Source organism: Peromyscus maniculatus, chromosome 4 (genome assembly GCF_049852395.1).
Source record: "Peromyscus maniculatus bairdii isolate BWxNUB_F1_BW_parent chromosome 4, HU_Pman_BW_mat_3.1, whole genome shotgun sequence".
NCBI classification, from domain to species: Eukaryota; Metazoa; Chordata; class Mammalia; order Rodentia; family Cricetidae; genus Peromyscus; species Peromyscus maniculatus.
The window spans coordinates 62,449,493-62,477,075 of record NC_134855.1 but is presented as its reverse complement, the minus strand read 5'-3'; the positions used below and the strand labels follow the sequence as shown (position 1 = coordinate 62,477,075).

At 54.0% G+C, this 27,583-nt stretch overlaps 1 protein-coding gene across 4 annotated transcripts; it reads right to left on the bottom strand.

Moving 5' to 3' along the window:
• Nucleotides 1-489: 489 nt before the first annotated feature.
• Nucleotides 490-26,802, bottom strand: Tnks1bp1 (tankyrase 1 binding protein 1). Of its 4 annotated transcripts, none has more exons than XM_006989661.4 (12): nucleotides 26,668-26,802; nucleotides 23,750-23,849; nucleotides 22,120-22,747; nucleotides 20,603-20,672; nucleotides 15,279-16,625; nucleotides 10,462-12,563; nucleotides 3,659-4,028; nucleotides 3,260-3,410; nucleotides 3,012-3,148; nucleotides 1,680-1,837; nucleotides 1,369-1,441; nucleotides 490-938 (listed from the first exon to the last, which is right to left on the bottom strand). In XM_006989661.4, the coding sequence occupies exons 2-11, from the start codon at nucleotides 23,832-23,834 to the stop codon at nucleotides 1,381-1,383; spliced, it is 5,109 nt and encodes a 1,702-aa protein (XP_006989723.2). In that variant the 5' UTR covers nucleotides 23,835-23,849; nucleotides 26,668-26,802; the 3' UTR covers nucleotides 490-938; nucleotides 1,369-1,380. The 4 variants fall into 4 exon arrangements, with proteins under 4 accessions (XP_006989723.2, XP_076425940.1, XP_015863531.2 ...); XM_076569825.1 differs by lacking the exon at nucleotides 26,668-26,802 and adding an exon at nucleotides 26,573-26,620; XM_016008045.3 differs by lacking the exon at nucleotides 26,668-26,802 and adding an exon at nucleotides 25,739-26,311.
• Nucleotides 26,803-27,583: the final 781 nt, after the last annotated feature.

Below are 27,583 nucleotides of genomic sequence, written 5' to 3'. Positions count from 1 at the left end.
CCCACTACAACCAGTATACTCTCCTGCAGAGACACTAAGCCCAAAGAGTGGAAGGGTGGGGGGGTGAGTGGGGGTGGTGGTGACATATCTAATGTCTGAGTGAGCCCCTGGCAACAAGTTAATCCCACTGGATAGAGAACAGCCTAGATTAGCAGCACACACCTATGTGTGTCTGGGGACAGGGGAAGGAGACTCACCCTGAATGACCATGGTAGTACCCGACAGCTGGGAACCAGGTAGCACAAAAGCCAAAGGGTTCTCTCTGCTTCCTGGACACCATGTCTCTGCTCTGGTCTATCTGCCCACCCCACCGTGATGGACTGAAACCACGAGACATAGCAAATCTTTCCTCTCTTGAGGTACTTGCTCAAGGATCTTGTCATAGAAATGCAGAGCTAAACTAACACAGGGAAGAAGTAGCGTTTTCCAAATGCTCCCCTAGAATGGGAGGGATACGAGTCCCGCCACGCACCACAGTCCTGGACAACACCAATTCCCAAAAAACTTTATTCATTGTTTCAAGTGGTAAAATGTCATTGGTCTCTGTGGGGCACCTAGCGGGAAGGAGGGAGACCTGGGGCGGGGTTTGGGGTGGGGCCCACCCATTACAAAAATCAAAGGCTTTTATAAAAAATGCTATAAATTGGTATCAAAAGAAAACCCGGGGAAGCGGAAGAAGGAAGCAAAGAGGGTGAAGGGAAGAGTGAGGGAAGGAAGGGCCAAAACCTCCCACCACTAGGTAAGGGAATCCGGGCCGGGGAGGAAGGTGTGGAAGAAGTTGGGACGGTGGTACAAAGTGCATAAATGTGCCTCCCAGACACTCCTCAGAAGTGGAGGGGGAAGGAGGCTGCAGTCTGAGCCTTAGCGGGGCTCCAGCTGTCTCCTCACTTGGGGACCCCACAGGAATGGCACTGCCTGAGACTGCCAGATGGAAGGACCTGAAATTGGGAGAGAGGACAAAGGTCAGAGAAGAGACAGGGTCCAGCTTCCTCTGCCCTGGGGCCATTCTAATTCCCTCATGGGAGCCCAGGGATGAGGCGGTCCCTACTAGGACCTCAAGTCGGGAGCTCTAAATTGTGTAGGCTAGCTGACCACACTAGGCCAACTGCAGCAGCTGAAGGGACACACAGAGACACAGGCTAAGATGGAAGCCCTGCCCCCTCTTCAATCCCAGGATATACTCCAGCCCCATGAACAAACTTAAGAGGAGCCAAGGGACCTAACCAGGTCTCAGTTCGGCTTCACCTGCTTCCTTCCAGCCTCTCACAGAAAGAGAGCCTTAAGGACCAGAAGAGGACACAGGACAGGACCTCCGAAGTTCTCCACACCAGGCCCTACTCTCACCCAAGCCCAGGAACCTAGCCTTACCTTGGCCCCTGATCAGATCTTTTTCTTCTTCAGCTTCAGGGCTTGTAGCCAGTTGGGCGATGAGCCTTCTGACCTGGAAAGCAGAGTGCAAAGGTCACAAAAGCAAAGTTTAAAGACACTGAACAAGGTGAGAACATCTACCCTCCAATCAGAAGAGGCAGACTGGGGTTCAGTTGCAGGCCTGGACCCCCTACTTAATGTGAGGCAGCTCAACCTCCTCTCAGCCTCGGTTTCCCACTTCTACAAAGTGGGTTTCCTCTTCTCAGGATAATACCTGAAGCTCAGGAGATACCTAGAACTCAGTTACTTACCCTGAGGATTTTTCTGGCTTGGGGGGTAACGTGAGGGGTTTCCCCAGCCCCGGGACCTTGCAGGACTTAGAACGCTGGACGGAGGACTCCTTCTGGCTTGACTTGCTCTCTGTCACCTCCCCCTCCTCAGCTGAGCGGTTCCGGGAGCGCAGCTTAGCCTGGAAGACACAGATGAAAGACGTCCGGACAGGCAGCAAGATTCAGAAGGCCAGGCCTTTACCAAAAGGGTGCAGCCCCCAGAACCAGGCCCGAACCTCTCTATAGATATAGATAGAGAATCAAAGATCTGCCTTCCTCAGAAATGATCCGCACACCTCGAACATCAGAAAGATATTGGAGAAACAAAATTCAGTCAACTAGGCCGAACACAGAGCAGTAACTTCCTGCACCTGTTTTTGCTTGTCTATCCTTTCTGCAGGCAATATCCTTCCCAACCCTGAGCCAACTCCTGTGCCAACCTCAAGGCTAAGAGAAACTGCTTCAAGAAACCCTGTCCAAGACACCTCCCATTCCCAGCTAAGGTCAGGAAATAACTCCTTCTACTGAACAGCCCAGCCCATGGCTGAACTCCCCATTTACATCTGCCTATACATCTGTCCCCCTTCACCAGAGACACTCATGGGCAAGGGCCATGCCCAACCCAGCCCTCACCCAATACCCTGGAGGCTCTGAGATGAAAGAATATCCTGTTCTTTGTTCCATCAAACTTGGCACACTGAAAAAAGTTGAGCAGGGAACAAAGAGAACCTTCCAGAATCCTCTTTAGCATAATAAGAGAAGAGATGGGAGAAGGAACGGATGGATGGATGGATGGATGGATGGATGGATGGATGGATGGATGGATGGATGGGTTGGTGGATGGGTTGGTAGATGGATGGGTGGATAAGTTGGTTGGTGGATGGGTGGATGGGTTGGTGGATGGATGGATGGATGGATGGATGGATGGATGGATGGATGGATGGGTTGGTGGATGGGTGGATGGATGGATGGGTTGGTAGATGGATGGATGGATGGATGGGTTGGTAGATGGATGGATGGATGGATGGATGGATGGATGGATGGATGGATGGATGGATGGATGGGTTGGTGGATGGATGGATGGATGGATGGATGGATGGATGGATGGATGGATGGATGGATGGATGGATGGGTTGGTAGATGGATGGATGGGTTGGTAGATGAATGTATGGATGGTTGGATTGGTGGGTGGATGGATGGGTTGGTAGATGGATAGATGGGTTGATTGTTGGATTGATGGATGGACAGACGGATAGAAGGAAATGCTGGGTGCAAGGCTGGCAGAGTAGTGTGTGCTGAATGATCAGATGGTACCTTCAAGGCTGATGGACTCAGGCCAGGAAAGAGGTTGACTTTCAGCCCTTTGGTGCCCAAGGACATCCGTGTCCGGCGGCTCTGAGGCTCCTCCACTACCTCCTCATCTGAAGATGGTACTCGGGAAGTCCTTGGCTCTGCAAATGTCAGGGGAAGGGTATCACAACCTGAGCAACATGCTAGACACCACCCTTACCCACAACCCAGACATTGACACAGAGTCCATTTAAATGATACACTGATCATACCCGTTGAATCTTGGAACAGCCGAGTATCCGAGTCTGCTGTCTCTGACAGGCCCAGGGTACCCCCAGGCCGTATGGCTGGGGCCCGGTGTCCCCGCTTACGCCCTAGGTTGGCACGACTCCGATACATGGCACTATCAAGGATCTCGGTGTCCTGCTCAAAACAACACCAACACCATTGCTATTATTGACCCATATCCACTTGACCCCATGGGGCTCCCCAACATTAGTCCAGGAGCTGATGACCACTGCAGTTTCTCATTGCCATGAGATACCCACAACCTTCATCTGTCTCCCATGACTGCTCAGAAAAGCTCTGAGACAGGGGCTTTGACTCCATTACCCACATCTCCTGACCCCTCTACCAGCCCCTCCACCACGGCAAGTACACCCTCCACTGACCTCTATGAAGGAGAAGTCCTCACTGGGGCAGCTGGGCAGAGGTCCTCTGGGAGGCCGTCGGGGGGGCAGGGCCGACCCCTGCTCATCTTGCCTAGCCCCCCCTGTAAGACTCCAGGTGCCATCCACCTCTTCTACCTGGCTGGCTTCCCCATCAGGCTGAGGCCTCGAGGAAGGCAAAGGGTCCCTGCTAGACTCCTCGGGTTCCCCGTGGCCAGCGCCTGCAGTGGCTCCTTCCTCCTCCAGCAGAACCCGGAGGCCTGAAGCTGCTGATTCCCTTCGAGTAGCTGCCTTTGAGCTGCTGGCTGCCATTATCCCCTCCAGAAGGCTCTGGGAGCCGGAAGGTGGGGAACGAGCCAGGCACCTGCCGGGGCTGCAAAGGGGACAGGCCAGAAGCCAAAGTCATTTGCCAAGCAGTGAGACCTCGCTTCTCTTCCCTGAAGCACACAGCACACAAAGAAGATAGGGATGAGCCTGCTTGGCTGCCTAGAAGGTCCCAGACTAGGCTTTATCACATACTACAGTCTGGGGGCATCCTTTATCAAAATGCTTGGGTCCAGTTTTCGAGTTCCAAGTTTTGAAATATTTACACATGCATAAAATGCAATTTCTTTGTGTGTCAATGCATGTGAGCACGTGTGGTGAGGCCAAACAACAATCTCAGACACTGTTCCTGGCATGCGTGTCTCCAAGGGCAACTTTTGGGCGTAAGTTCTCTTCTTCTACAATGCAGGTTCCAGAGATCAAATCTGCATAGTCAAGCATTGACAGTAGACACTCACTGGCCCTGCTCCCTTTTTCTTTTGACAGGATCTCTCACTGGCCGGGAACTTTCATCAGGTAGGCCAAGATGGCCGGCCAGGAAGCCCCAGAAACCTTCCTGTCTTTGCCTCCCCAGCACTGTGATTACAAGTGTGCACACTACCACGTCAAGCTTTCCTCCTGGGTGCCAGGGGCCAAACTCAGGTCTGTAAACACTTGACTGACCCAGCCATCTGCCTAGCCCCGTAAGGAGCTGTGTGGGTAACGAAACCTAAACAAAAAAGTCCTTTGTGTCTCATATTTACCTCACGCATATAGACTTAAGGTAATTTTATGGTAATTTTGGTGTACCTGTACTTTGTGACCTGCCACTGGGGCCAGGTATGGATTTCTGTGTGGTATCATGCAGTGCTCAAAAAGTTTCAAATTTTATGGAGCTGGAGAGACGGTGGCTAAGAGCACTGAATGCTTTTCCAGAGAACCGGGGTTCAATTCCCAGAACCCAAATGACAGCTAATTCTAGTTCCAGGGGATCCAACACCCTCTTCTGGCTTCCACAGACATTGCGTGCACATAGTACCCAGCTATACATGCAAACAAACCACTCACACACATAAAATTAAAAATAAGTAAATCTGTCAGGCAGTGGTGGCACATGCCTTCAATCCCATCACTTAGGAGGCAGAGGCAGGCAGATCTCTGTGGGTTCCAGGACAGTCAGGGCTACACAGAGCAACCCTGTCTTAAAGAAAGAAAGAAAGAGAGAGAGAGAGAGAGAGAGAGAGAGAGAGAGAGAGAGAGAGAGAGAGACAGAGACAGAGACAGAGAGAGACAGAGAGAGAGACAGAGAGAGACAGAAAGAAAGAAAGAGAGAGACAGAAAGAAAGAGACAAAGAAAAAAAGTTTTTAGATCTTTGGGTTAGGATAAGTACCTGTACCTAAGCCCTTACATAAGTCCCTTTGCCTGTAAATACCCTGTATTCCTCTACAGAGTCACTAGGGAGGGAAAAAATAAAGATTGAAGCCTTTCAGCATAGCATCCAGCACTCAGGACATTCCCAGAAATCACACTTATCAGTGCTGCCCTAAGTTAGTGTGGTTCAAGCTCCCATCAGGAGCATGGGCCTGGATGGTCACACTTCCTGGGAGAAGTCAAGAGTCAGCCCATCTGCCTTCACCCTCATCTCGTCTCCAGCCCCTTCACACCTTAACTCTTTATCCCCCAGGCCTCACAGAACCTGGGCTCTCTAGGACACACCTGGGCAGAACACACGGCCATCTTGGAACAAGTAGCTCCCTCCCCTCACGTGGGAAGTTTCTCAACACCCACACTTTGATACCCTCTGCAGAGCCCACATCATCCTCCAAAGCTGTCTTGTTCCCTTCCCAAGCTCACACAGCTCTCCTCAGCTCTGAGAGCTGTGGGCTCCAACCTGCACCAGCCTGAACCTACAGCACCAGCCACCTTCAATCCTGTGTGTCTGCCTCCACTGCCTGTCTGGGAGCTCCTCAAGGGCAAAGCCAGGCTCCTTTTTTGTCTGTGCCCCCAGCATCTCTAGCAGAGAGACGAGACCACACAAACATTTGCTGAATGACGACGGGCAGGGTCACCTCAGACGACAGCACAGCAATGTGTCTTCTGCCCAATGCTCTCTCAGAACAAAGCACAGATACCAGGATGGCACCACCCACACCATGTCCAGCCGCCACTCCCTAAAACATGCTCACTCATCAGACACCTAGGGCAGGAGGCGGGTGTGTGCTGGTACCCACCACACCTACCCACAGCACAAAGGCACACCCTGATACACGCACGGGTAGTGAAGGCTAGCGGGCAATGCCTGGAAGCAAGACTGCTAGGGAATCGGTGATACCGTAGAAGGTAAAGAATCAGGCAGGTGAGTCAACCCTGAGCCGGAAGATGAGACAGGGACAGGGAGAAATGTGTCAGTCTGTCCTTCCACAAGCTGCTGACAGATGGAAATTAGAGAGAAAGGGGGGGGGGGGGGGAGAGGTGGCAGAGGCTACAGTCCAGCAAGACAGAGGACTCAGGAGCCTGGATGGCAGCCAAACCAGCTCACCCTGAAGCCAGCTTAGAGTCGGGAGCTGGCACGAGAGAGCAGCAGTGGTACCCCACCCAGGCCGGACAGCAAGGCAGCGGAGATGATGTGAGCCAACTGAGAAGGGACAGAGAGATCTACTCCCCGCCCACTGAAGACAGACAGTAGTGAGGGACTCTGCAGAGTGGGTTCTAGGGGTGCAGTGTACACCCACCCAAGGGCCTCTGCCTTCTGCATTGGAGAAGCTTCCCTCATTGAGAGCCCGGGGCATCCACAACTTAGGGGCTTTCTGGCAGGACAGAAGGGACAGGAACCTGGGGGCTAAGCGACTTAGGTTCTATCCTGCACCCACGCCAGCCTTGGCCCCAAGTTGCATGCCCAGTCCAAGCCTCAGTTTCTTCATCTGTTAAATGGAAATCGAAAAAGTCCCAGAAGTTCACTGGGCATACTGGCAGGTGTCTGTAGTCATGCTTTATGACTACAATATGGTTGATACGTAATAAACATAAATTGCTAAGATGGTCCTCGTCATTCTGATCAGAGGCCCCTGGCCTGAGAGGATGCCTCACCTAAACCTTCCACATACACCAACCAGTCTGACTATCACCAATCTGTCCAACGTTACCCTGCCACTACTTCACATGCAAATACTGGGGAGAGATCCTGGTGTTTAAGGCTCTAAGACCTAAAATGAGGGAGGACCAGGGCCAGAGCTGGGCTGATGCATTTGAAGGGACCAAGTTGCCTTTGATACCAGGGAGAAACAGGGAAGGAACTCAGAGAGGACAATGAAATCAGGGCCCACAGGAACAGAAAGGAACTCACAACCACACTCCCCCTCTGGGCCTCAGTTTCTCCATCCCTGAAATGGGGTGGCTGGAATCAATGATCTTTGAGTCTTCTTGGAGCCTACCAAGACTTCAAACTGGCTGGGAAGGTTTCGCATTTTGGGAGTCCAAAGGACAGGAGCAAGGGATGACCAAGAGGCCAGAAAATAGAGGGTCCTGTACCAGCTCTGTCAGACTCAGAAGACTCATTCTCACCAGGGTGAGATGGCCCTGGATCCAGAACTCACTCCTCTCACACCACCCACCTCCATGCTAGTTGACATAGTTAATCCTGCCAGCAGTCCAACCAACGATTGCCATCAAGGATGTGTTTGTTCACCACAAGGAGAGCAACAGAAATGTCCCCAAGGGCCTCCCTTTATGGACACTTCACATCCAAACTTGCAGAACAGATGCAAATGCAGGTGACTAGTATTTTTTTTTTTTAAAAAAAGCAATTACCACAGGAGAGGGGGGATTTGTATCAATCACTTTACATGAGTTAACCTTCTTCATGAAAACCCCAAGAGAACCTGGAGTAAATTCTCGATTTACATATGGGGATATGGGTCTTCAGGCCAAAGACACCTGAGTAGAAGAGGCCACTGCTTCAGGTCACTTGCCTGATGTCACAGAGGTGTGTAGAGAGTGAGGACCAGCAGATGGGCCCCAAGCCAGATTACTCTGACCCATTCTTAAAGACTTCCTGGTACAAAGGAAATCTCCAAATTTTTCTTGGAAGATAAGCATTCCACGGTGTATTAATTTCCCCATGTCAGATGTTCACAGCACCAGCCTGTGGGGCATTGGTCAGGGAAGTTTGGAAAGTTTGGTTCAAGTCCTAGATATGCTATCAGACACACTCAGTCCCCTGCATGGTCACAGAGCACACAGCTCTTTCCAAAAAACAGGACTGGCTTTCTTCAGGACATGTATCGGAAAACATGGCATCCACATGGGCCCTCCCAAACAATGACTTCCTTCCAGCTGTGGAAGAAATGTGTTTTCTTATATACAATGAGGCTCAGCTGCCTGCGTTCCAGCTAAACTCTAAGCTCGGGTGACATGACGACACCAGGTGGATCATGGTAGCATGTCCCAGAAAACGTGGGTGCTTTGAGGTGTGGAGATTCAAGCAGCCGCCCCATCGAAGCCATCCACATGCTGCCACTGTCCTGTCAGTATGGGGGGAGCATCCTCCCTCCAGCCTACACAACAGAACAGAATGCTACCATCCTCCTCAAGAACCAACCCCAGTGGGGCAGAGGGCAGAGCCCTACTCCTTAGTAATCTCTTTTGAATATAATGGCCATGCCTGAAAGCAGCTGACAGAAGGGGAGTCAGAATGGCGTACTGTGGCCTCTGTGACCTCAAGCAGGTCACACCATCTCTCAACCTAACAAACGAGCAGGATCAAAATCCCTCTCTCCTGCTGCATAGGGCAGTTGTGAAGATCAATGCCTTGCTGAACACTCAAGCAGAGAGGGCTGGATCTCAGGAAGAAAAATGAGAACAGGCACACGGAACCCATGCTCCCTTGTGCCGGGACTCCTGCTAGAACCCTGGACCTCCCAGGTTAACGGGAAGAAATAGAAGTTCAGAGCCCAACACCTAGTCCAGGCTCACGGGAACGTCCCCGCCCCCAACATTTAATTCTGCACATTCACAGCCCATACAGAGCCCACTGTAACCTCTGTCACTCCCTGTCCCCTGGCCCTCCTCTCCTCAGCCACGTCACCTGAAAACACCCTTCCTCAGCTTCCCTTCCCAGCCCTATGCTTTCTCCCTCCCTCTTCCACCTCCATGCCAAATGTCTCTCTCAACCCCCACCCAGAGCCTCCCTAGCCCCTTCCTGGTCCCTCCTGCTCTCCTCCCACGGCCATCTGCCCTTCCACTCAGAACAGCCCCCACCCAACACCTCCCTCTCCTGCCCTTCCCACATGCCTGGTAGGAGGCTCCCACTCCGGGACTGAAAAAGGTAAAGAGTTCTACACACTAAAGAGAAGAAAACCAAATCTCAATGGATGAAAATGTTAATGAAAGACATACCATGCCTTTTTCATACCCTTCCCACAAGGTGTGACATCACCTTGCGCCAGATTGTTGGTTCTTACCAGCCTGCCCCCGCCCCCACGAAAAGTTCTCTTTCCCAGGCAGCACCCCTTTAATCCCTGCACTCAGGAAGCAGAAGCAAGTTGATCTCTGAATTAGAGGCCAGCCTGGCCTACATAGCGAGTTCGAGGTCAGCCAGGCTACAGAGAGAGACCCTGTCTCAAAAATCAAAAATAAAGAAAGAAGGAAGGAAGGTTGGTTTGCTTTCATTAACTTGGGGTTGGGGTCAAGGTCACAGGGCTGGGACTTGGTTCTCTACAACTTCAGATTCCTCAACCACTTCTCTTCTGGAATTTATAACAGAGCAGGTTGAATCACCTAGTTCCCAACCCCTTGGCCAGACAACCCGTCACTACCCACGGGTCACCTTCCACTGCCTACACAAGCATCCTAGGAGCTCATTTGGCTTGAGGCCTACAGAACTCACCAGCAGCCAAGCTGGGAAGTAGCTCACTCGGTCAAGTGTATCCCTTCCAAGCATGAACACCTCAGTACAACCCCCAGATCCCATGTTTAAAAGAAAAAAAGGGCGGGGGGGGGGGGGGGGGGGGGCCAGACACAGCGGTGTGGGCTTGTCATCCCAGCAACGAGGAGGCAGAGACAGGGTGACAGGAATGACAGCAGAGGTAGTCAGTCATCCCACAGGCACAGAGCTTGTATATATGTGCTCACACACACAAGTGCACTTGTATATGCGCGCGCACACTCACACACACACAGAACTCACCAGAAACCACCAAAGATGTGGCCGATTCCATTTCCCCTGGACAGCCATAACTCAGTCATCGAGAAAGCCCAAAACATTAGTTGCAAAATGGTACCCCAAATTTTATATTCATTCCCCCCCCAAAAGAATGCATCTAAGTTTTGTTTCAAAGTTTAACATAAAATGTAAAATGTGAAACTGAGCGTTCACAGCCCGAAAGGACTCCATTTTCCAAATACTACAGCCCAGAGAGAAAGCTGGTTTTCCCTCCTTAAAAGGGGTCCCTCATTTAAAAAGCAATCACATGCCCCCTCCCAGTGCCCAGATGGAGGACCTTACCTGGCTCCCACGCCCGGGGCTTCTTCTGTATCCATTCCAGTGGCTTCAGGATGGGTCTCAAAGGAAGGCGATGAGCTGCCTTCATCCTGCGGCTCTGGCCCACTTGTCTCACCAACCCCCAGCTCCCTGGCCTCCAAGGGGTCTTCATTCTCCAAACCAGGGGACAAACTGCCACTCTTCTTAAGATCTAGCTCTAGGCCAGGGCCCACTCTCCCCACCCCACACTCCCTAACTTCACTTGGGGCCCCACAGAGATTGAGGTTCCGGAGTCCCAAGTCCTGGGTCCAGTCCATCTGCCCAACTCCACAGCCCCGAGAACCTCCTGACTCTAGGTCACAGGACACCTCCAGATTCCTCAGACCTAGATTGTCACCCCAGTCTACCTGACCCACACCGAGTTCCCTGGGCTCTCCGGGGCTGCAGCCTGCCCCTGGGGCCATGTTTCTCAATCCAAGATCAGGTGTCCAATCTGCCTGTCCAACTCCTCGCTCTCTTGACTTAAGGAACTCTCCAGCTTCCACACCCGACCAGTCGGGCTGCCCCACACCACTCTCTCTGGCCTGGCTGTGCCCTCCTACCTCTCCCCGCCCTGGCAAGTCTCTGCTCCTCACCTCCACGTCAGAAGGCCAGTCCTTCTCCCCTACTCCCATCCCCCTGGGCTCTTCGGAGCCTCCAGTTCCCAAATGACCGGCCATATCCCCGTTGTTCAAGCCCAGGCTGTCTGACCAGCCCATCTGTCCCACAACATTCTCTCTAGCCTCACTTGAGCGCCTGGAACTCACACAGCTAGACACTTCCAAGTTCCTGAGACCTAGCTGGTCAGTCCAGTCCACAGCTCCAGCCTTGGTCTCTCCAGGTGGCACAAAGGGTCCACCTCCCATCTTCTCGGAGGGGCTGAGGCCAGCGCCACTCGCTCTGTCATTACCAATGATGCCAAACTGAGAGCTACTCTTAGGAGCCTCCATGCATAAGTCCCTGCTCCAACCTTGATGCCCGGGACTAAATGCTACCTCCGACTGGGCTGTAACACCAAGGCTGAACTCCCCAGTCCAGCCTCGCTGCCCGGTTTCTTTGTCTTCCAAGTCAGCATGGCTAGGGCTCTGACTTCCCGCCTGCATTCCCCCCTGCAGCCCTGTGACCTCCTGGTTGGAATCGCCATCTTGCCAGTTGCCCTGGTCTTTCTGCCTGATGGCTCCATCTTGCAACGTAGGTGTGCCAGGGCTCAGCAGGGCCCCCGATTCTCCTTCCTCCCGTTGGCCCGTGTCCCTGCTGGCCTCACGAAACTTGTCTTCGCCACTTGGGGTCTTCTTCTCAAACTCTTCATCCTGCTGCTGAGCTTCCTCGGGGCTGAACCCAGAGCTCAGGGTTCGTGCCCCGAATCCCCGGTCCTGCGAGGTGAGGGTCCCTGACCCACCACTGCTGTAACCCTGTAACCAAGCGCTCTTCCCGAACTCCTGGTCCTGCTGGGCTGGGGCCCGGCTGCCACGGACGTCAAGCCCAGAATCTCGCTTCTCAAACTCCCGGTCCTGCTCCTCGGCATCTTGGCTGCTATAGCTTCCGGAGAGGTCCTTCATCCCCAATTCCTGACCCTTCTCATCCGAATCTCTCTTCTCGAACTCCCAGTCTTGAAGGCTTGCCTCTCGGGTGCTGAAGGAACCCAAGGACTCTCTCTTCCCGAACTCCTGGTCCTGGAGCTCTTTGTCACGGCTGGAGTAAGTGCCCTGGGGATCCCTCTTCCCGAACTCCCATTCCTGTGGATCAGCCTCCAGGCCCTGAGTGCCAAGCTGAGCTGGCTTCCCCACTGCCCATTCACGGACAGACACTTCGCTCGCATCCTGGCTGCCAGGGGCTCCTATCACCTCTTGGCCAAGGCTGCATCTACTGGCCCACTCCCTGCTGCTCCCCTCCCCAGATCCTTGCCCACACTTGCTGCTCCAGTCTCTACTCCCAGGGCCTGGGTCTCCACCAGGACTCCTGCCTCCTAGGCTGTAGTTCTGAGAAGCATCTTGAGACCAGCGAGAAGGACCAAAACTGCTGGGATGCGAGTCCGCTGCAACCCCAAATTCACTCTGCAGGTCTTTCTGAGCCCAGCCAAGGAGTCCCTGGGAAACGGGGTTGGGAAGGGGAGACAAACAATGCTTAGAGTTAATTGAGGCGGGAATCAACTCAAATCGAGAATGACGGCTACCTAGTGCCTCAGGAGCCCCACTCGGGCAGGAGAATGCTGCCTAGATTTCAGCTGTGTGACCTTGAGCAAATCACTTAACTACTCTGGGCCTAAAGATCCTCCACCTCAAAGAGATACTTCCTACTACATGTGACTGGTGTGTCGGGATCAATCAAGAGCATTTAAACAGCCTGGCACACATGGACTCTCAGTTGGACAGGCCTGTGATCATGTTTACAGCCCTTGGGCAAGACCTGGCTAGCTGCCAGGAGAAATCCTGCCCGAAGGAGAGGCCTAAATATGCGCCTGGGGGGTGGGGGGTGGGGGGTGGCACTGTCAATGAAGGGCAACCGATTTGCAGCCACTTGCAGCATACCTTGTGAAGCAAGGTACTGACACCACCCAGAGCTCTTCGAGCCCCCATGAGCACCCCAGGCCCTTCCAACCCTCTGCACAGCCTTCCCCAGGAAGACTCCGCCCCCTGGCCAGCCCAGAAAACTCAGGGCACGAGGCTCCCTACACCCCCACCCAACTTTCCCTGACTCACCCCAGAGGGCGGGCGGGCTCGGGGCTCAGGGCTTCGGAGCCTGCCAGCCTCGTCCCGCAGTGCCGCGTTGGCCAGAAGGCGTTCCAGGACAGACATACTGGCCTCCCTCTCCCCAGGCCAGGCCATGCCCCCAACACCTCCCTACTGACCACCCTGGGGCTGCTGGGTGAGCCAGGTACCAGGGCAGGGCTGGGCTGCTCCCCCAGCCAGGACCTGTCCGACGGCTCTGCTCTGGCTCCCGCCTGTCCTGGCCCAGCTCCCCGGCTCCGGGAGCAGCTGCAGTTCTGGCAGCCCCGCCCAGAAGCCAATTGAGTCACTCACATCCTGGGACAGACACACCTACTGCAGGAGTCAGTGTGGTGTTAACCCCTTCCTCCTCCTCCTCCTCCTCCCCCCACCTCCTCCCAACTCCAGGGGGCCTCTGGGGGGCTCCTCCTTGCCTCCAGCTCCACCCCAACCAGTCCAGTCCAGGACTGAAAAATAGGTCTCAAAAGCCACCTGGATTCTAGCCCTTAAATGCAGAGGCAGCCTGGTATGAGAAAAGGCCCAGAGCCGAAAACTGGGCTGCTCCTGGCTTAGGCCCAGCTACCAACTTGCTGGGTAACTCTGCACAAGACACCACTTCCTCTCTGGGCTTTGGCTGCTGGTCTACGCAACAGATCTTGAACTCGACGGTAATTCCAGTTGTTAAAGCCAACACTTAATAAACTATTCATAATGAGCCCAACACTATCCTCAGTACTTTTACATGTCTTAACTCATTTAATCCTCTCTCACTCTCTGAGGTACAGCCTATCACAGCCATCACCATTTTACCTGCACGGAAACTGAGGCAGAGGGTAGAAAAGTATCTGATTCAAGGTCACACCTGGGCAAAGCCTTAGTGGAGCCAGCTGAGCACAGGTAACATACCTATGCTATCAGATGAACCCAGGCCCTCACGGTCTGCACAACTTTCCCTTGCATAATATTGCCAGGAATAAGAGGTTGACTACTTGGCATATGCTATACCCTGCCTGAAGCACTTTCTCCATTTCATTCCAGGCAAGCAGGGGGAGCAGGGGAGACGGCTACACCAGGAAAGTCCCGACAGCACAAGCCTAGCACTCAAGTTCAGATCCCCAGGACCCATAAGAGCTGGGCACAGGGGCATGTGTCCATAATCCCTGCGATGGGGAGGCAGACAGGAGGATCCCTGGAGCTCACTGGCCGGCTAGCCGGCCTAGGTCAATGGGTGAACTGCAGGGCACAGTGCTGTGGGATGTTCTGTATGTCCTGTGGGAGCCTGTTCTTGGGTTCCTCATGGCTCTACCCAGCAGGTCAGCATAGAGGACCATTAGGACCACGGGCCTGAGTGCAGGTATCTGAGATGGTCTGCACTCGGCTGTGCTGGGGGATGGTCTGTATGTCAAGTTGCTCTGATTGGTCAATAAATAAAACCTGATTGGCCAGTGGCTAGGCAGGAAGTATAGGCGGGACTAACAGAGAGGAGAAATAAAAGAACAGGAAGGCAGAAGGAGTCACTGCCAGCCACTGCCAGGACAAGCAGCATGTGAAGATGCCGGTAAGCCACGAGGCAAGGTATAGATTTATGGAAATGGATTAATTTAAGCTATAAGAACAGTTAGTAAGAAGCCTGCCATGGCCATACAGTTTGTAACCAATATAAGTCTCTGTGTTTACTTGGTTGGGTCTGAGCAGCTGTGGGACTGGCGGGGGACAAAGATTTGTCCTGACCGTGGGCCAGGCAGGAAAACTCTAACTACAGCACAGTGAGACTGTCTTAAAAAAATAAGGTGGACAAAGATGCCTGAGGTTGACCTGCCCACCCCCCCCACACACACACCTCTATGAAAGGACAAAGCATACAATTAAGGTTCACTCCTAAGAATGCTCAGCTAGTGCATGCTGGTGCTGGGACTAGAACGCAAACAGCTAAACAGTGAGCACTACCCTATATGGCTCTGATAGCAACTGCAGAAACATGAGGTGTGGGTCCACAGCTGCCTTATACTCGGTGGTCTCCATGCTAAAAAATGACAGCCCACCCAAACGCTACCCCCCACCCCATGCCCCATTCCTCCCTATGTCCGTCCACCTTACCTCGGAGCAGGTGCCTGGTGACTGTGCATCCTTCAGCTCGGATCCAGCTGCCCGCCTGGCACTGCCCGAGTTGGGAGGTGGTGATGCCAAGAGATCATCCAGCCAGCGAGAGCTGCTTTCAGGGCCTGTAGGCTCTGGGGACACCCTACAAGGGTCCTGAGCCTCTGTCCTGGCCTGGGTGGTCTCTGCCCAGCCTAGGGTCACCACCTCCTCCTCAGAAGGCAATGCCTGCCCCGGATCAGGCACGTCAACAAAGAGGATGCAGGGTTGGTCGGGGGGTGTCGGATGTTGCTGTCCCAGTACTGGCTCTAGAACGGGCAGGGCTGCTTCCCTGGCGGCCAAAGTGATAGGAGACTCCTGCCCCGCCAGCGGTTCCTGGTCCTCACAGCTCTCCTCTGCCTGAAGTAAGGGGGTTCCAGATGGGCCCTCAACTGTAGAGGGGAGAACAGCCGGGGACTGAGGCTGACTCTCTACATCATCTCTCTGGGGTAGGGAGACACCTGGATCATTTCCCTGAACCCCAGAAATAGACCCTCCTGGGCTCTCTGGAGCTGATGGGGTTCCTAGTCCCAGCTGGGACACTCCTTCTTCCCTGCTGGATCCAGACCAATTGCCAGCCTCAGCAGCCTCAGCAGCCTCACTGGCTTCTGTAATGGGAGATGGGGGTGGGGAATCCAGCCGCCACACACCCAGACCTGAGGGCCTTGTGGGGAAGGTCCACTCAAATGACTGTGACAAGCTCCAGTTAGACTCTGCCCCACTTCCAAAGGGACGATCTAAGGCTGGCTGGCTCCCCGGGTCTTGGGGCAGAGCAGCCAGGGAGCCTCCCAGCTTCTCTTGGTCCTGGCTAGGTGGCCGAAGCAGCACCCCTTCTGAGAATCGGCGCTGAGCCAGGCTGCTGGGACGGGGTTCTGCTGCCTCCTCCCCACATGGGAACGTTCGTGTAAGGTCTGGCAGCTCAGGCCCCTCAATCAGGGGTTGAGGCAAGACACCTGGGGGCTGCTCTGGGTTATAGTGCCTTGAGACTGTCTCCACAGGAGAGCTACTGGGTCTAAGGGTTTCTGGGGCTGCCTCAGCAGGTAGCTCTGGGCTGGGGGAAGGGCAGGGATGCTTATCGGGCAAGGTGGCACTGGGGGATGCTGGAGTCACAGGGGGGCAAACTGAAGCCGCAGGAGTTGCAGGACTCTGGGTTTCTGGAAATTGAGAATGGTGGGGAGAAGTCTGGTGGCTTGAAAGCTGGGGAGATTCAGAGGCTGGGATGGATTCGTTAGCGGGGAGGTCTGTGCTGGTACAGCCTCCATGCTCTGAAACGGGGTCTGGACTTGGGGTGATCCCGGTCTTGGAAACCTGCAAGAGAAAGGTCAAGAGTTGTCACTCACTTCTCAGTTGGGTCCAAGCTCACACAGACCTTGGGTCAGCTGGGAAAGACCCAGGAGATGAATTCAAGTAGGGCTCCTCCCCCAGGTCATCTCCCCAGAAAAGGTACCCATCATTCTGACTACTTCAGTGGTTCAAAGGCTCACCTAGGGATCTCCTCCAAGAGGCTGCAGGTTTTGGGGCAAACAACACATGCTTTAGAAAGGGGTGGGGAGAATCTGACCACCTAGGTATTTGTGAACGGAAGGGAAAGGTCTGGCCTCAAAGGACTACAAGTCCGTTCCCAGGCCAGAGCATCTCCCAGGAGCACCATCAAGCAGAGGAATGAAGTTCCATCCTCTGCTCTGTGCGCCCACAGGTCTCAGCGCTACCCAAGCAAGCATAAAGACCGTGGATTCGAGCAAAGAATGACAGAAGTCATCCAAGGCACATGGCTTCTAGTAATCCCAGTACTGGCTCCTATGAGCTGAATGTCTCCTTCCTACAGGGTCTCTGAGGGCCTCGGGTTCCCACATGTACTCTTGGGCTGACGCCAACATCCACCTCAGAGTTAGATAAGGATTAAAAAAGACTGGTGCATGTGGACCCTGGGTATTTAAAAAAAAAAGCCAGCTGTGGTTCCTGGGAACAGAGAGAAGAGATGACACCAGGAGAAGGAGGCAGAGGTGACACCGAGCCCTTGGTTCTCCCGCACTGTGCCACTCTGCTTGTCCCCACACAAACTAAGTGAATCCAGATACACTGACACTTGCCCCGACGTCTGTGCCCCAACACTTGAGGTCGTGACCCCTAGCCACTGCCTCCAATGTCACCGCCTGCTGGATCTGGGTGACAGAAAGAATTCTACTTCTTTCTCTAGCCCCTCTCATCCCCATTCTCCTCTGCAATAATCTATTTCCCAAACCAGTGCCTGTAAACTGTATCACCGACGGCCCACCCCTTTGTCCGTCTTCCGAAAGCCACTTATTCCTTGAAAATAGGAGCCCCTGGATTATTGGAAGCCTCCCAGCATCACTTGTACAGTTCACAGTGGTTTCAAGAGCAGAGTCAAAAAACTCTTCTGGCATCCTGATTCCCCAGGCTTTGATTCGGTGCCCTGCGTTCTTCTGAGGCCATCCGGTGAGCCCCGGTCCTTCCCAATAACAACTCTATCCCCACTGCCTCCAGTCTCGACTCTGAGTCTGCCACCAGCCCATTTCCTATTTGTCCCGTTCATTCTTTTCATGTTCCCAACTCTCTCATTCTTCAACCCCTCTGGGAAGCAAGGGTCAGTGACCCCACTTCCTTCTCACGGCTCCATCCCCTCCTCCTCGCTCTCAATTTTCTTGTACTACCATCGAGGGCAGCCCCCGATCCCCTCCCGCTCTTTCTTCGGCACACCGTGTCAAGCTGTTTACACGCAGCTCTCTGCCAATCCTAGCACCTGGGCAGCTAGCTGTGGCTGGAGAAGAACCCAGAGCAAGGGTCCCTGGTCTCCCCTCAGACTCATCGCTGACCTCCAACTGCTTCCGGAGTGCCCGCCCACCCTATGTACTTCCTTTCCTTTCGCCCCATAAACAACGTATTTACAAGTCTCTCCTCAGACCTCCAACACCTTCCTATCTCTCTCAGCTGATGGCCTTGCTTCCTGTTCCCTCAGAAGAGATGAGAACAAACACATGCTGCACCCTTTCCTACCCTCCACCAGGAGCAGGGAAGGAAGCCGAAGGGCCTGATTCCCCTTCCAAGACCAGGCGGTGTCCTTGCTCCAGGCTAAGGCCAACCCCACTTCTCTCAGCTGCATCGCTGATTTTTTCCCTCCCCACTTGACCGTTCTCGGGGCACACCAACTGCTCTACTTTCTTCTGTCTTCACAGCTAACAAGAAAGACAGAAAAAGAGAGAGCTCACTCTTGGCCCCACATCTCTCTCTCTCTCTAGCTACCATTTGCTTTCGGGAAGGTATTGCTTACCTTCACTATACACAGCTCCTCTTGCCTCATGTCAGACAGGCCTTCTAAGTCACACCTTGCACCTAACTACTTGCCAAGGTCACAGACGACCTCCCTGTAGCTAAATCCAAGCGATACTAACCAGAGGCAAAACCCAACAGAGATACCGGCAGCTGCTGGCACACCCCTGCAGTCCTAGAGGCTTCTCTGCTTGGCCACCCTCTGGAGCTGTTCTCCCTGTCTCCACTGCCGTGCTCGGGGCCTCTTCCTTCCAGTACACCAGCTGAGCCAGCCAGTCTCCAACACCATCCCTACACCCATAAACCCCAGACTTCCCTTCAAACACACTCACTTCTCCTAAATGTCATCACACTCTAGCCAATCCTCCAACTGACATTTCCACTTGGATGTCTGAAGAGCATCATGAACTCAACAAACTCAAAAGCAAACTCCTCATACGTCCCCCGGTTGTGCTCTGCCTTTAAAAGCCCCCATCTTACTGGGTGGGAATCTCATCCTGCCCGTTGCTAAGGCCACATGCCTCGGTGTTCCTAGACTCTCTCTCCCTTCCTCCTCAAAGAGACTATGCATGTCCCCTCTCTATCGCCTACAGATTCCAGTCCAGATCCGACCACTTCCCACCAGCTCCAACAGCTGCCCCTAGGGTCCAAGCCACTACCATCTGTCCCTGGATCCAGCTAACCATCATCTCACTGGTCCCTGCTGCTGCTGTTCGGACTTCTCTAGAGCCCCTTCTCAACCTAGAAGGCAAGATGTCTCCTTACGCCCAAGTCATCAGACACAACTTCCTCTGACTTCAGACTGCTCAGTGGTATCTTCTCCTTGCTCAAGCCAAAGCCCTTAGAGGCCTCCAAGCCTCTGCCGTCTAGCACCAGTGGCCCCTTGATCCTCACTACTACCCAGTCAGTTATCCTCTCACTGCACCCCAGACCTCTTGGCTTCTTGGCTTCTGCATATGCTGAGTCCTCTGTCCAGAATGCTATTCCTTCGGCATCACACCACTCACTACCCGACCTAGGCAGTGAGGACTTCCCACTACCCTCACCCAGCACGTGACCTTCCCAACTCTCCTAGCGTGTGTGCAACACCTTATGTATCTGCCGGTTTACAGGATGTCTGTTTTCGTGTCTGACTGGCTCCCTTTGGAAGGTGAGGCCCTTACAGCAGGCACAATGCATATCTTGTTCTCTGATGTCCCAACACATAGCGTACAATTACATACAGTCAGATCTCTATTCCGGGGCACGTGGGACGGCCTCTAGCTGACAATGGCTCTCCATGCAAGGGCCATTTTTGACCTGGTTTGCTCAGGAAATTAGGCTTCATCAGAGATAAGGAATGAACAGGAAGCCCAGACTTTTCTCTTTCTGAACCCAGAAGTAGCAGCATAGCCAGAGAAGATTCTAGAGTCAGACACTTCAGGTCCTGCCTCAGACCACGTGACTTACTTAGCCCGAGTCCTGGCATTCTGAAAAGGGGCTTACGAGATCCTCTAGCTAGAGTCACCAAAAGGACTAAATTGGTTAATGTTCCTAGGACATGCCCTGCACACAGGAGGGGATTGGTCAGTGGTATGGGTATCGTGAGTACTGCCCCTTTTGATCATCCATATCAACCATACTTAGCCACTCTGATGACCAGGAACACTGGCTGGGAGTTTTAGAAAAAAAAAAAAAAAAATCTGGTGGCGGCGGCGGCGGCGGCGGCGGACGCCTTTAATCCCAGCACTCGGGAGGCAGAGCCAGGCGGATCTCTGTGAGTTCGAGGCCAGCATGGGCTACCAAGTGAGCTCCAGGAAAGGCGCAAAGCTACACAAAGAAACCCTGTCTCGAAAAAACCAAAAAAAAAGAAAAAAAAATCTGAGTCTTGGAAGCCAGTCCCTGGGCAAGTCCATGGGCCTCAGTTTCCCCATCTAAACTCTAGAGCATAAGAGGTGATCTCAGATGACTCCCCAACTCTACTGTACCACAGCTGTGCTCACAAGAAGACAACTCACGTCGGTAGGTGGCTCAGAGCTCGTCAGCTTAGCCAGGTCCCCGTTCATTGCCAGGCTAGAAGTGAGGCTCCTGAGAGGAAAAGAGACAGGGGGGAGATGAGGCATGCAGAAGAAAAGGAGGGAAGGTATCCCCAACCAATTTTAACATACCCCAAGGTTAAACACGATTTACTCCTGAGGTTAGCCTGGGACCACTTGGGATAAAGAGGCTAGGTGGTGTCCAGACAACAAATGCCCAGGACACAACTCTCACTCCCTTCCTGCACACACAGGTTGAAATGCCCCCTCCCTTTTAGGAAGAGCATCATGTGTGTCCAGATGGCTCAGGGGTTCCTAAGAAGACAACGTCTCCCTCTCCTAGTCCCTAAGCGGTTAAAGTTCTTCTCTGGCCAGAATGTAGCTAGTCCTGGCAGCCCTACTGATATTTCTTGAACAGTTTTGGGGGACAGGGCGTAGGGGTGATTTTCCAAGACTGAACCCTGCGTGGATGGAAGGAGGAATCCAGGCTGGGAAGCAGCATGGCCTCGCAGCCGCCCTGGTCCTGGATATGCAAAGGTTAAACCTCCCAGCCCAACCACCAGGTGTTTTCAGGTAAGAGAAGGGAAAGCTGGAGGGCAGGGCAGGGCTGGGCCGGGCAGGGTAGGGCAGGGCCGGGCTGGGCCATCAGCTACTGGCTCAGCCCAGACCACAACAGGTCTGGCCTCCACAGTGGGAGAGAGAAGGCCTAACAATGCATCTTCAGGCTGGTGCTCTCTTGCCCCGGAGCCTTGGGGTGGTCACATCCCTCACCTCCCTCCCATGCCGAGTTTATTAACCCAAGGAGCACCCCCCAGCCAGCCTTCCTTTACATGCAGGCCAGCTCTATGGGTAAGAAACACACCATGGGAAAATGTCTCCAACTAAAATGTCTCATCTCTCCCATCACATTCCTCATGCTAAGGCCTTGCCCCGCAGATCCTGAGAGCTAGCAGTTAAGATTACAGGTTTTAGAATCATATACACGCTTGAATTCAAACTGAGAGACTGTAAGAAGTCACTTGGAAGCTTGGGTTTTCCAGTCTCTAAAATAGACCTAACAGTCCCTTCTTCCAAAGAGCATGGGTATGCATGTATTCAGTGGACTACAAACTGGTCTTCCAAACCCTAAGACTCTCTGGCACAACATGAACCAACTCTATAAAGGAAATTATGGTGAGTTAGGGATGTAGTTCAATGAAAAAACACAAGGCTCTGGGTTCAGTCCCCAGCACTGTACACACACACACACACACACACACACACACACACACAGAGAGAGAGAGAGAGAGAGAGAGAGAGAGAGAGAGAGAGAGAGAGAGAGAGAGAGAGAATTAGAGAGCGCGCAATAACATCACCATTTGCTGCAGAGATGCTCTGAGACGTAGACAGGGTTGGCCTGTGTTCACATAATTAACCTAACAGTAAAGGTGACAGCCCAAACTGGAGCCCACTTGCTCCCTAGCCCCCTTCAAGACTTCTTACCTCTCCTTAGCCCTTACCTCTCCTCGGGAGTCTTGCTATGTTCTTCCAGGTACTCTGCTGTAGACTTTGCTGTCGCCTCCTGGGCCTGTCCTTTGGCAGGGGTCTTATCCTCCTCTCTGGGTCCAGGGGTACCATAGGTCCTGGGGCCATATCGAGAGCTTCCATCATGGTTAAAAGTGAGGCGGGAGCCCCAGAGGCGGTCGGGGCTAGCAGGGATCTCCTTCCGAGGCTGCTCCATCTTGGCCAAGATCTCTTCTACTGTACTGGCTGCAAACCGCTCAGAGGAGGGACGGAAGGGGGCGGGGGCCTTCCGCACGCCCCCCAGGGCAGCACACCGAGCTGGGGGTGTTAAAGGGGGTAAATCTTCTTTCCCAGAATCCTCCTTCCCAGACTCTTGGGTAACTTCTCCTCCAGCGGGTGCCTCAGCTGTAGGCCTTGGGGCAAAAGGGAGGGGCCGCTTGCTGACACCATAGGGCTGGGGTCCGGCCAGCATATTCATCTTCCGGGCAGAAGGCAGCTCGGCCAGAGGACCCCGAGGAGGCCGAGGCCCAACGGGAACCAGGAGGCTGGGCTTGGCAGGCAGAGCTGGCTTACTGGACAAGGCCCGGGGCTTGGGCTTGACCGGGGGCTTAGCCCGAGGGTCACCTATCCAAAGGAAGGATGCATTGGAACTGTCAGAAGAATCGTGAAACGTTAACTCTCTGCGACTCCTGCTGCACCCACCCTCCAACTTCAGGAAGTTCCCATCCTTCCAGGCTCAATTATGCATTGCTTGTTCCATGAAGTCTTCCTGGATTTTTTTTCACACCCCAGAGGTAGCCTACCTTCTCCAGACTCATTCAATGTTTACCCGACCCCCTTCTTAAAAGCTAAAGCTATTTATGTTATGGGTGCTATGGCACCTGGTTTCTCTAGCATCCCATTTTGCACCTAGCACAGATTCCCATTAAATAAATGAATGAACAAATGAGTATCCTCATCTGCCTTACCCCACTCAGCACTCGGCCTGGGTACCCAACTTAGCCCCATTTCTGTATAGGGCCCCAGGTACCACGTTTCCATAGTGAACTTCTTATCCTAGCTGAGCCCTCTGCCTCCCTGCACACTCCCAGGCCGCCTCCTCAATGTCATCTGGTGTGTGATCAGGAATGCAAACTTAGTATTGACCTATGTCAAACAGAAGTAAATCTGCCACAGGAAGACAGGGGAAAAAAAAAAAAAAAAAGAGCCAGAAGTCTACCTTCTATATAAGTCATTCTAATGCCAAATAAAAGACCTTGGGAATTACTCACGGCCACAACCCTTCTATAATAGAATCCTGTATCACCCACTCATTCAGCTAAGCATAAAAAAAAAAGTCTAGACAGGGAGAAAGAAATGTACTCCATTTCTCCTGAGCTTCAGTGTCTCCTTCTCAAAGTGTGACTCGACCCATCTTAAAGATTCTGCTTCCACCCCGGCCGATCTGTACCTCCTCACTCTCACCAGGTCCCGAGGCCCTTGGGCGCTCACCTGACACCTGCTGCCTCTCACTTTAACACAACTGTCACTCAAAGGCTACCTGGCAGGACAGAATAGGGGTGCAGCCTCTGCCCTCCCCACCCTCCCAGTCACCGGCCCCACCCTGCACCCATCACCCATGGGTACCTGGCTCCGAGCCAACAGGCGCCAGCTCCTCCCCCATCTCCTGGGGCAGTGGGGAAGCCATGGCAGTGCCTTCCCAGACTTTCATCACATGCGGCAGGCCCTGTTTGAGAAAGCGAAGCAGTTGTAAGCTGGGGTGGCTGAAGACCCAGGAAGTGGGGGTGGAGGGGGTGGGGGGGGTGAAGAAGGAAAGGAGCTGGGCGAGGCAACAGGCTTGGCCAAGGAAGTCTATTTCTAACCTAGGCTGTGTGGGACAGGAAGAGAGAACTCCAGGAGGAGGTCGGGGAGGTCCCATCAGGAGGGGTGGGGAAGGTCCCCACAGCCACATCCTCCACTCTTGCTACAACTCGCCAACTCTTGGCTCTGAACCTCAAAGATCTGGAGCATCAGAGCGCCACCTCTACTCACACCACCCCCAAGCCCCCTCCTGTGACACCCTACTTACAGTTCTCCAGACACCCCTCTTGGTTAGGCAGCCCCACCAGAGGTATCCACACTCCAGGCGGGGCAAGAGGGCCGGAAAGTCTCAAGTCTCGGGAATCACCTCATGGGAGACGGGAAAAACCCGCTCCTCCCCAACCTGCGGCTCCGCCCCACTGCCGGCCCCCCTCTTCCCAGTCTCCTCCCTCCCTCTATGCCTGGGAGTGGCTCCCTACCCCCGCTCCCCATTCTTCCTCCACATCCCTGCCCCCCCCTCCTCCTCTCAGAGCTGTCTCATCCAAACACTGGGAAATAAGAAATAAAAAGTAAACATCTGGAATACATTTTTTTTTCCTTTAATTTCTCAATCGTTTTGGCTTCAGCTTGGAATTTGATGAGGTAAAGCCAAGGCCTAGTCCTGTTACCATAGCAATGGCCTCCCACTGGATTTCCAGGGCCTAGCCAAAGGGAAGGAGGAGCCGGCCCAGGATGGGAAGGGAGAACGGACTGGGCTTGATTACATGGGGGAGTGGGAGGGGGTGGTGACTTGGAGGAAAACTCCCCAGGGTTCTGCCTTCCAGGGCAGTCAGGGAGGGACCTGCTTAGCCTGTGAAATGGGAATATGTATGGATCACTAGCCTGGAGAAGGCCTGGAGGAGTTTTGAGGGACCAGAAGAAATTAAACCAGATGATAGCCACAGAGTAGTAACTGCTTGTCACAGGAGCTTCTCGATCTGATATTAAAAGATTTAACCGCTAAGTGGGTCTACCACATTACAGCTGTGTGACTTTTCCCTCTCTGGAAAACAGGGTAGTAAGACCCGAGTTTCAAGCCACACGACACATGCAAAATATCAAGCAGGGAAGTGATAGGTTGGCCACTTATTAATGTGACTACATTCAGTGTCACCAATGAGCTAACTAACAACATCCATGGTCACCACCTATACCTTCCCCCCCTAGCCTAGGCTGCATTCCTAGACCATTCCTTCATGCCCCCAAGTCACCAGTTCTTCAGGCACTCCACCTCCTCAGTTCCCACCCTGGCTGCTGAAGCACCCTCCCACCCACCAGACCCCCTCGGGCGCTGCAGCCTGGGGAACATCGAGCACCGCCCCTCAGGTTCAAGAGCAAGGCAGAAGCTGCCTAACACATGGAATGCACACAGCCCTGGAGGGCAACCCACCCCTCGCGGTGTTGCAGCCTCCAAGTCCCCCTCCCACTCCAGCGGGTCTGAGAAGACCGCTCTCAATTCTAAAAAACGACCTGTGGTGCCCAGTCTTTGCAAAAAGGCATCCCTATCTCCTTGACCCTGCCGCAGCTTATTTCGAAGAGGGTATGGAGAGAAACTCTGACAATGTCAGTCTCTGATCAGCCAATTACCACGGGCTGTATGTATCCCTGGTGCGTGGGAGAATAACGCGTGGAGGGGTGGGGGGGGGGAATGACAAGAAAAAATAAAATTAAAAATATACAAGACTGTTTCCTTGTCCTTGAACATTATTACAAGGGATATGGTGTGGGTGGTTAGCAATAGAGAAAAACTAGTCCAGAACAGAAAAACCCTCTCACCTGCGGGCTTGATGGACACCTCTGCGGTTATAAGGGGCGGCAGAGATGAAAACAGGCTCCGAGTCCCCAAGAGGGGAGGTGGCTACAGTAGAGAGGCCCCAGCCAGGAGCCCCAGGAAACCAAGGCCATGGCCTCAAGCTGCAGAATCGCAGTGCCTCAAGAACTCCGCACCCTTAATGGTCTCGGGGAGCCAGACAGCCCTGGGAGTAAAGGCTGCCCCCCCAAAGGATGGGAAGGAGCTAGGTAGCCTCAACCCTGGGCAGGCACCCTAAGGGCAGGCAGGGTCGTCTCTAAAGGTCTCTCACTGGATGTGCGGCTAGTGCAACCAGGAGGGTTAAGTGTTGGAAGAGGGAGGACCAACAGGAAGACGGAACAGCCCAGGGCAAGGGGCTGTTTGGAGGGCCTCCGTAGGGGGCTTACGGACATCGAGCGGCCAGCCGAAGAGGAGGAGCAGACGAGGGTGGAGGAGGAGGGGGCGGCAGCAACCGAGGACAGTGCGAGATGCCAAGCAGCCCGCGAAGGAACAGACCGAGGACTGGCGACGCGGATTGTGGGGGAGGCCAGGGGTGGCTGGGGGCGTGCCATGGGAGCCGGGGAAGGGGGCCAGTGAAGGCAGGGGTAGGAGGGGGGGGTCCCTGGAGCAGCTCCGCCCGCCTCCGGCCCCGCCCCACCCTCGCCTCTCCCCGCTTTCTTCTGGCTCCGGGCACGAGTGCCCTCCACCCCCGCACACACGCGCCAGCTCTGCAGCGCCCCCGCGTCCCCAGCGCCCCAGGCCCTCGCAAACTTTCCTGGTGACCCCCCCCTCCCCGCCCCCATCGCCGCTGCCGCCCCAACCTGAGGTCCTGGCTGCTAAGCGCCGGGTTCTTTCCATGCCCTTCCCCGCCCCCATCCCCGGACCCCGCCCCCTCCGGCCGCCGCCGCGCACTCACGCGCTCCCCCAGGATGAGCTCTGCTCAGCTAGGCACCCCGACGCCAGTGACCGCTGCTGCCGCCGCCGCCGCCACCACCGTCACCGCGGGACCGAGCCAGTGCAAGCCCCGGGGCCCCTCCCCTAGTCCCGCCCAGGGCCACGCCTCCATGTCGCTCATGAATATTCATGTAGGAATCCGGGAGTGGGAAGCCGGAGCAGAGTCCGGCGCACCGTATGCAAACAAGCACAGCTCGTACATAATTATTCATGACCTTGTAAATGAGGGGCCGGTCCCGAGACTTAGGCGAAACTGACGCAATTTTACCCCAGCGCCACCGAGATGACAGCCTAGAGAGGAAACCGCCCTGGACTGCTTTCCCTAAGCCTACACTGATTACAGCACCATAGAGCGCGGGCAGCACGAAAGGAACCGTTGGCGGACTGAAGAGGCTTCCTGTTACACCTGAGTCTTCCTGGGAGCGCAAGCGACGTGGCCACCCCACGTGGATAAGTTCAGATTGAGAGCCACAGTGGCAAGTGGGGTCGCTTTTCCCCTCGTGTTATCCGTTTAAGATCTCTTTTAGATACACTTCCCAAACACAAAAATTTTGTAGCCCTCCCCTTCTTCAGATACACACACCTCATCCTTCTGACTCAGGTTTCCACTCGCTACACTAGAAAGGAAAGTCGATCCTCATTCTATTATCTCAAGCCTTGTAAGACCCTTGACTCCTAAGGTGATTAAGGATGGAGCTCAGAACTAACCCCCACCCCCACCCCGGTGCTGGCTAATGGAGTGGAACTATGAGAGGCTTTCTAATCAGATCAGCACTCATTTCTTGACTCTCAGGTGGCACAGTTCCACAGACGAGGGTGAAAACCAATGCTTGTCCAGCCGGGAAGAACAGGATGTACCTAGAGAATTGCTTCCCAGA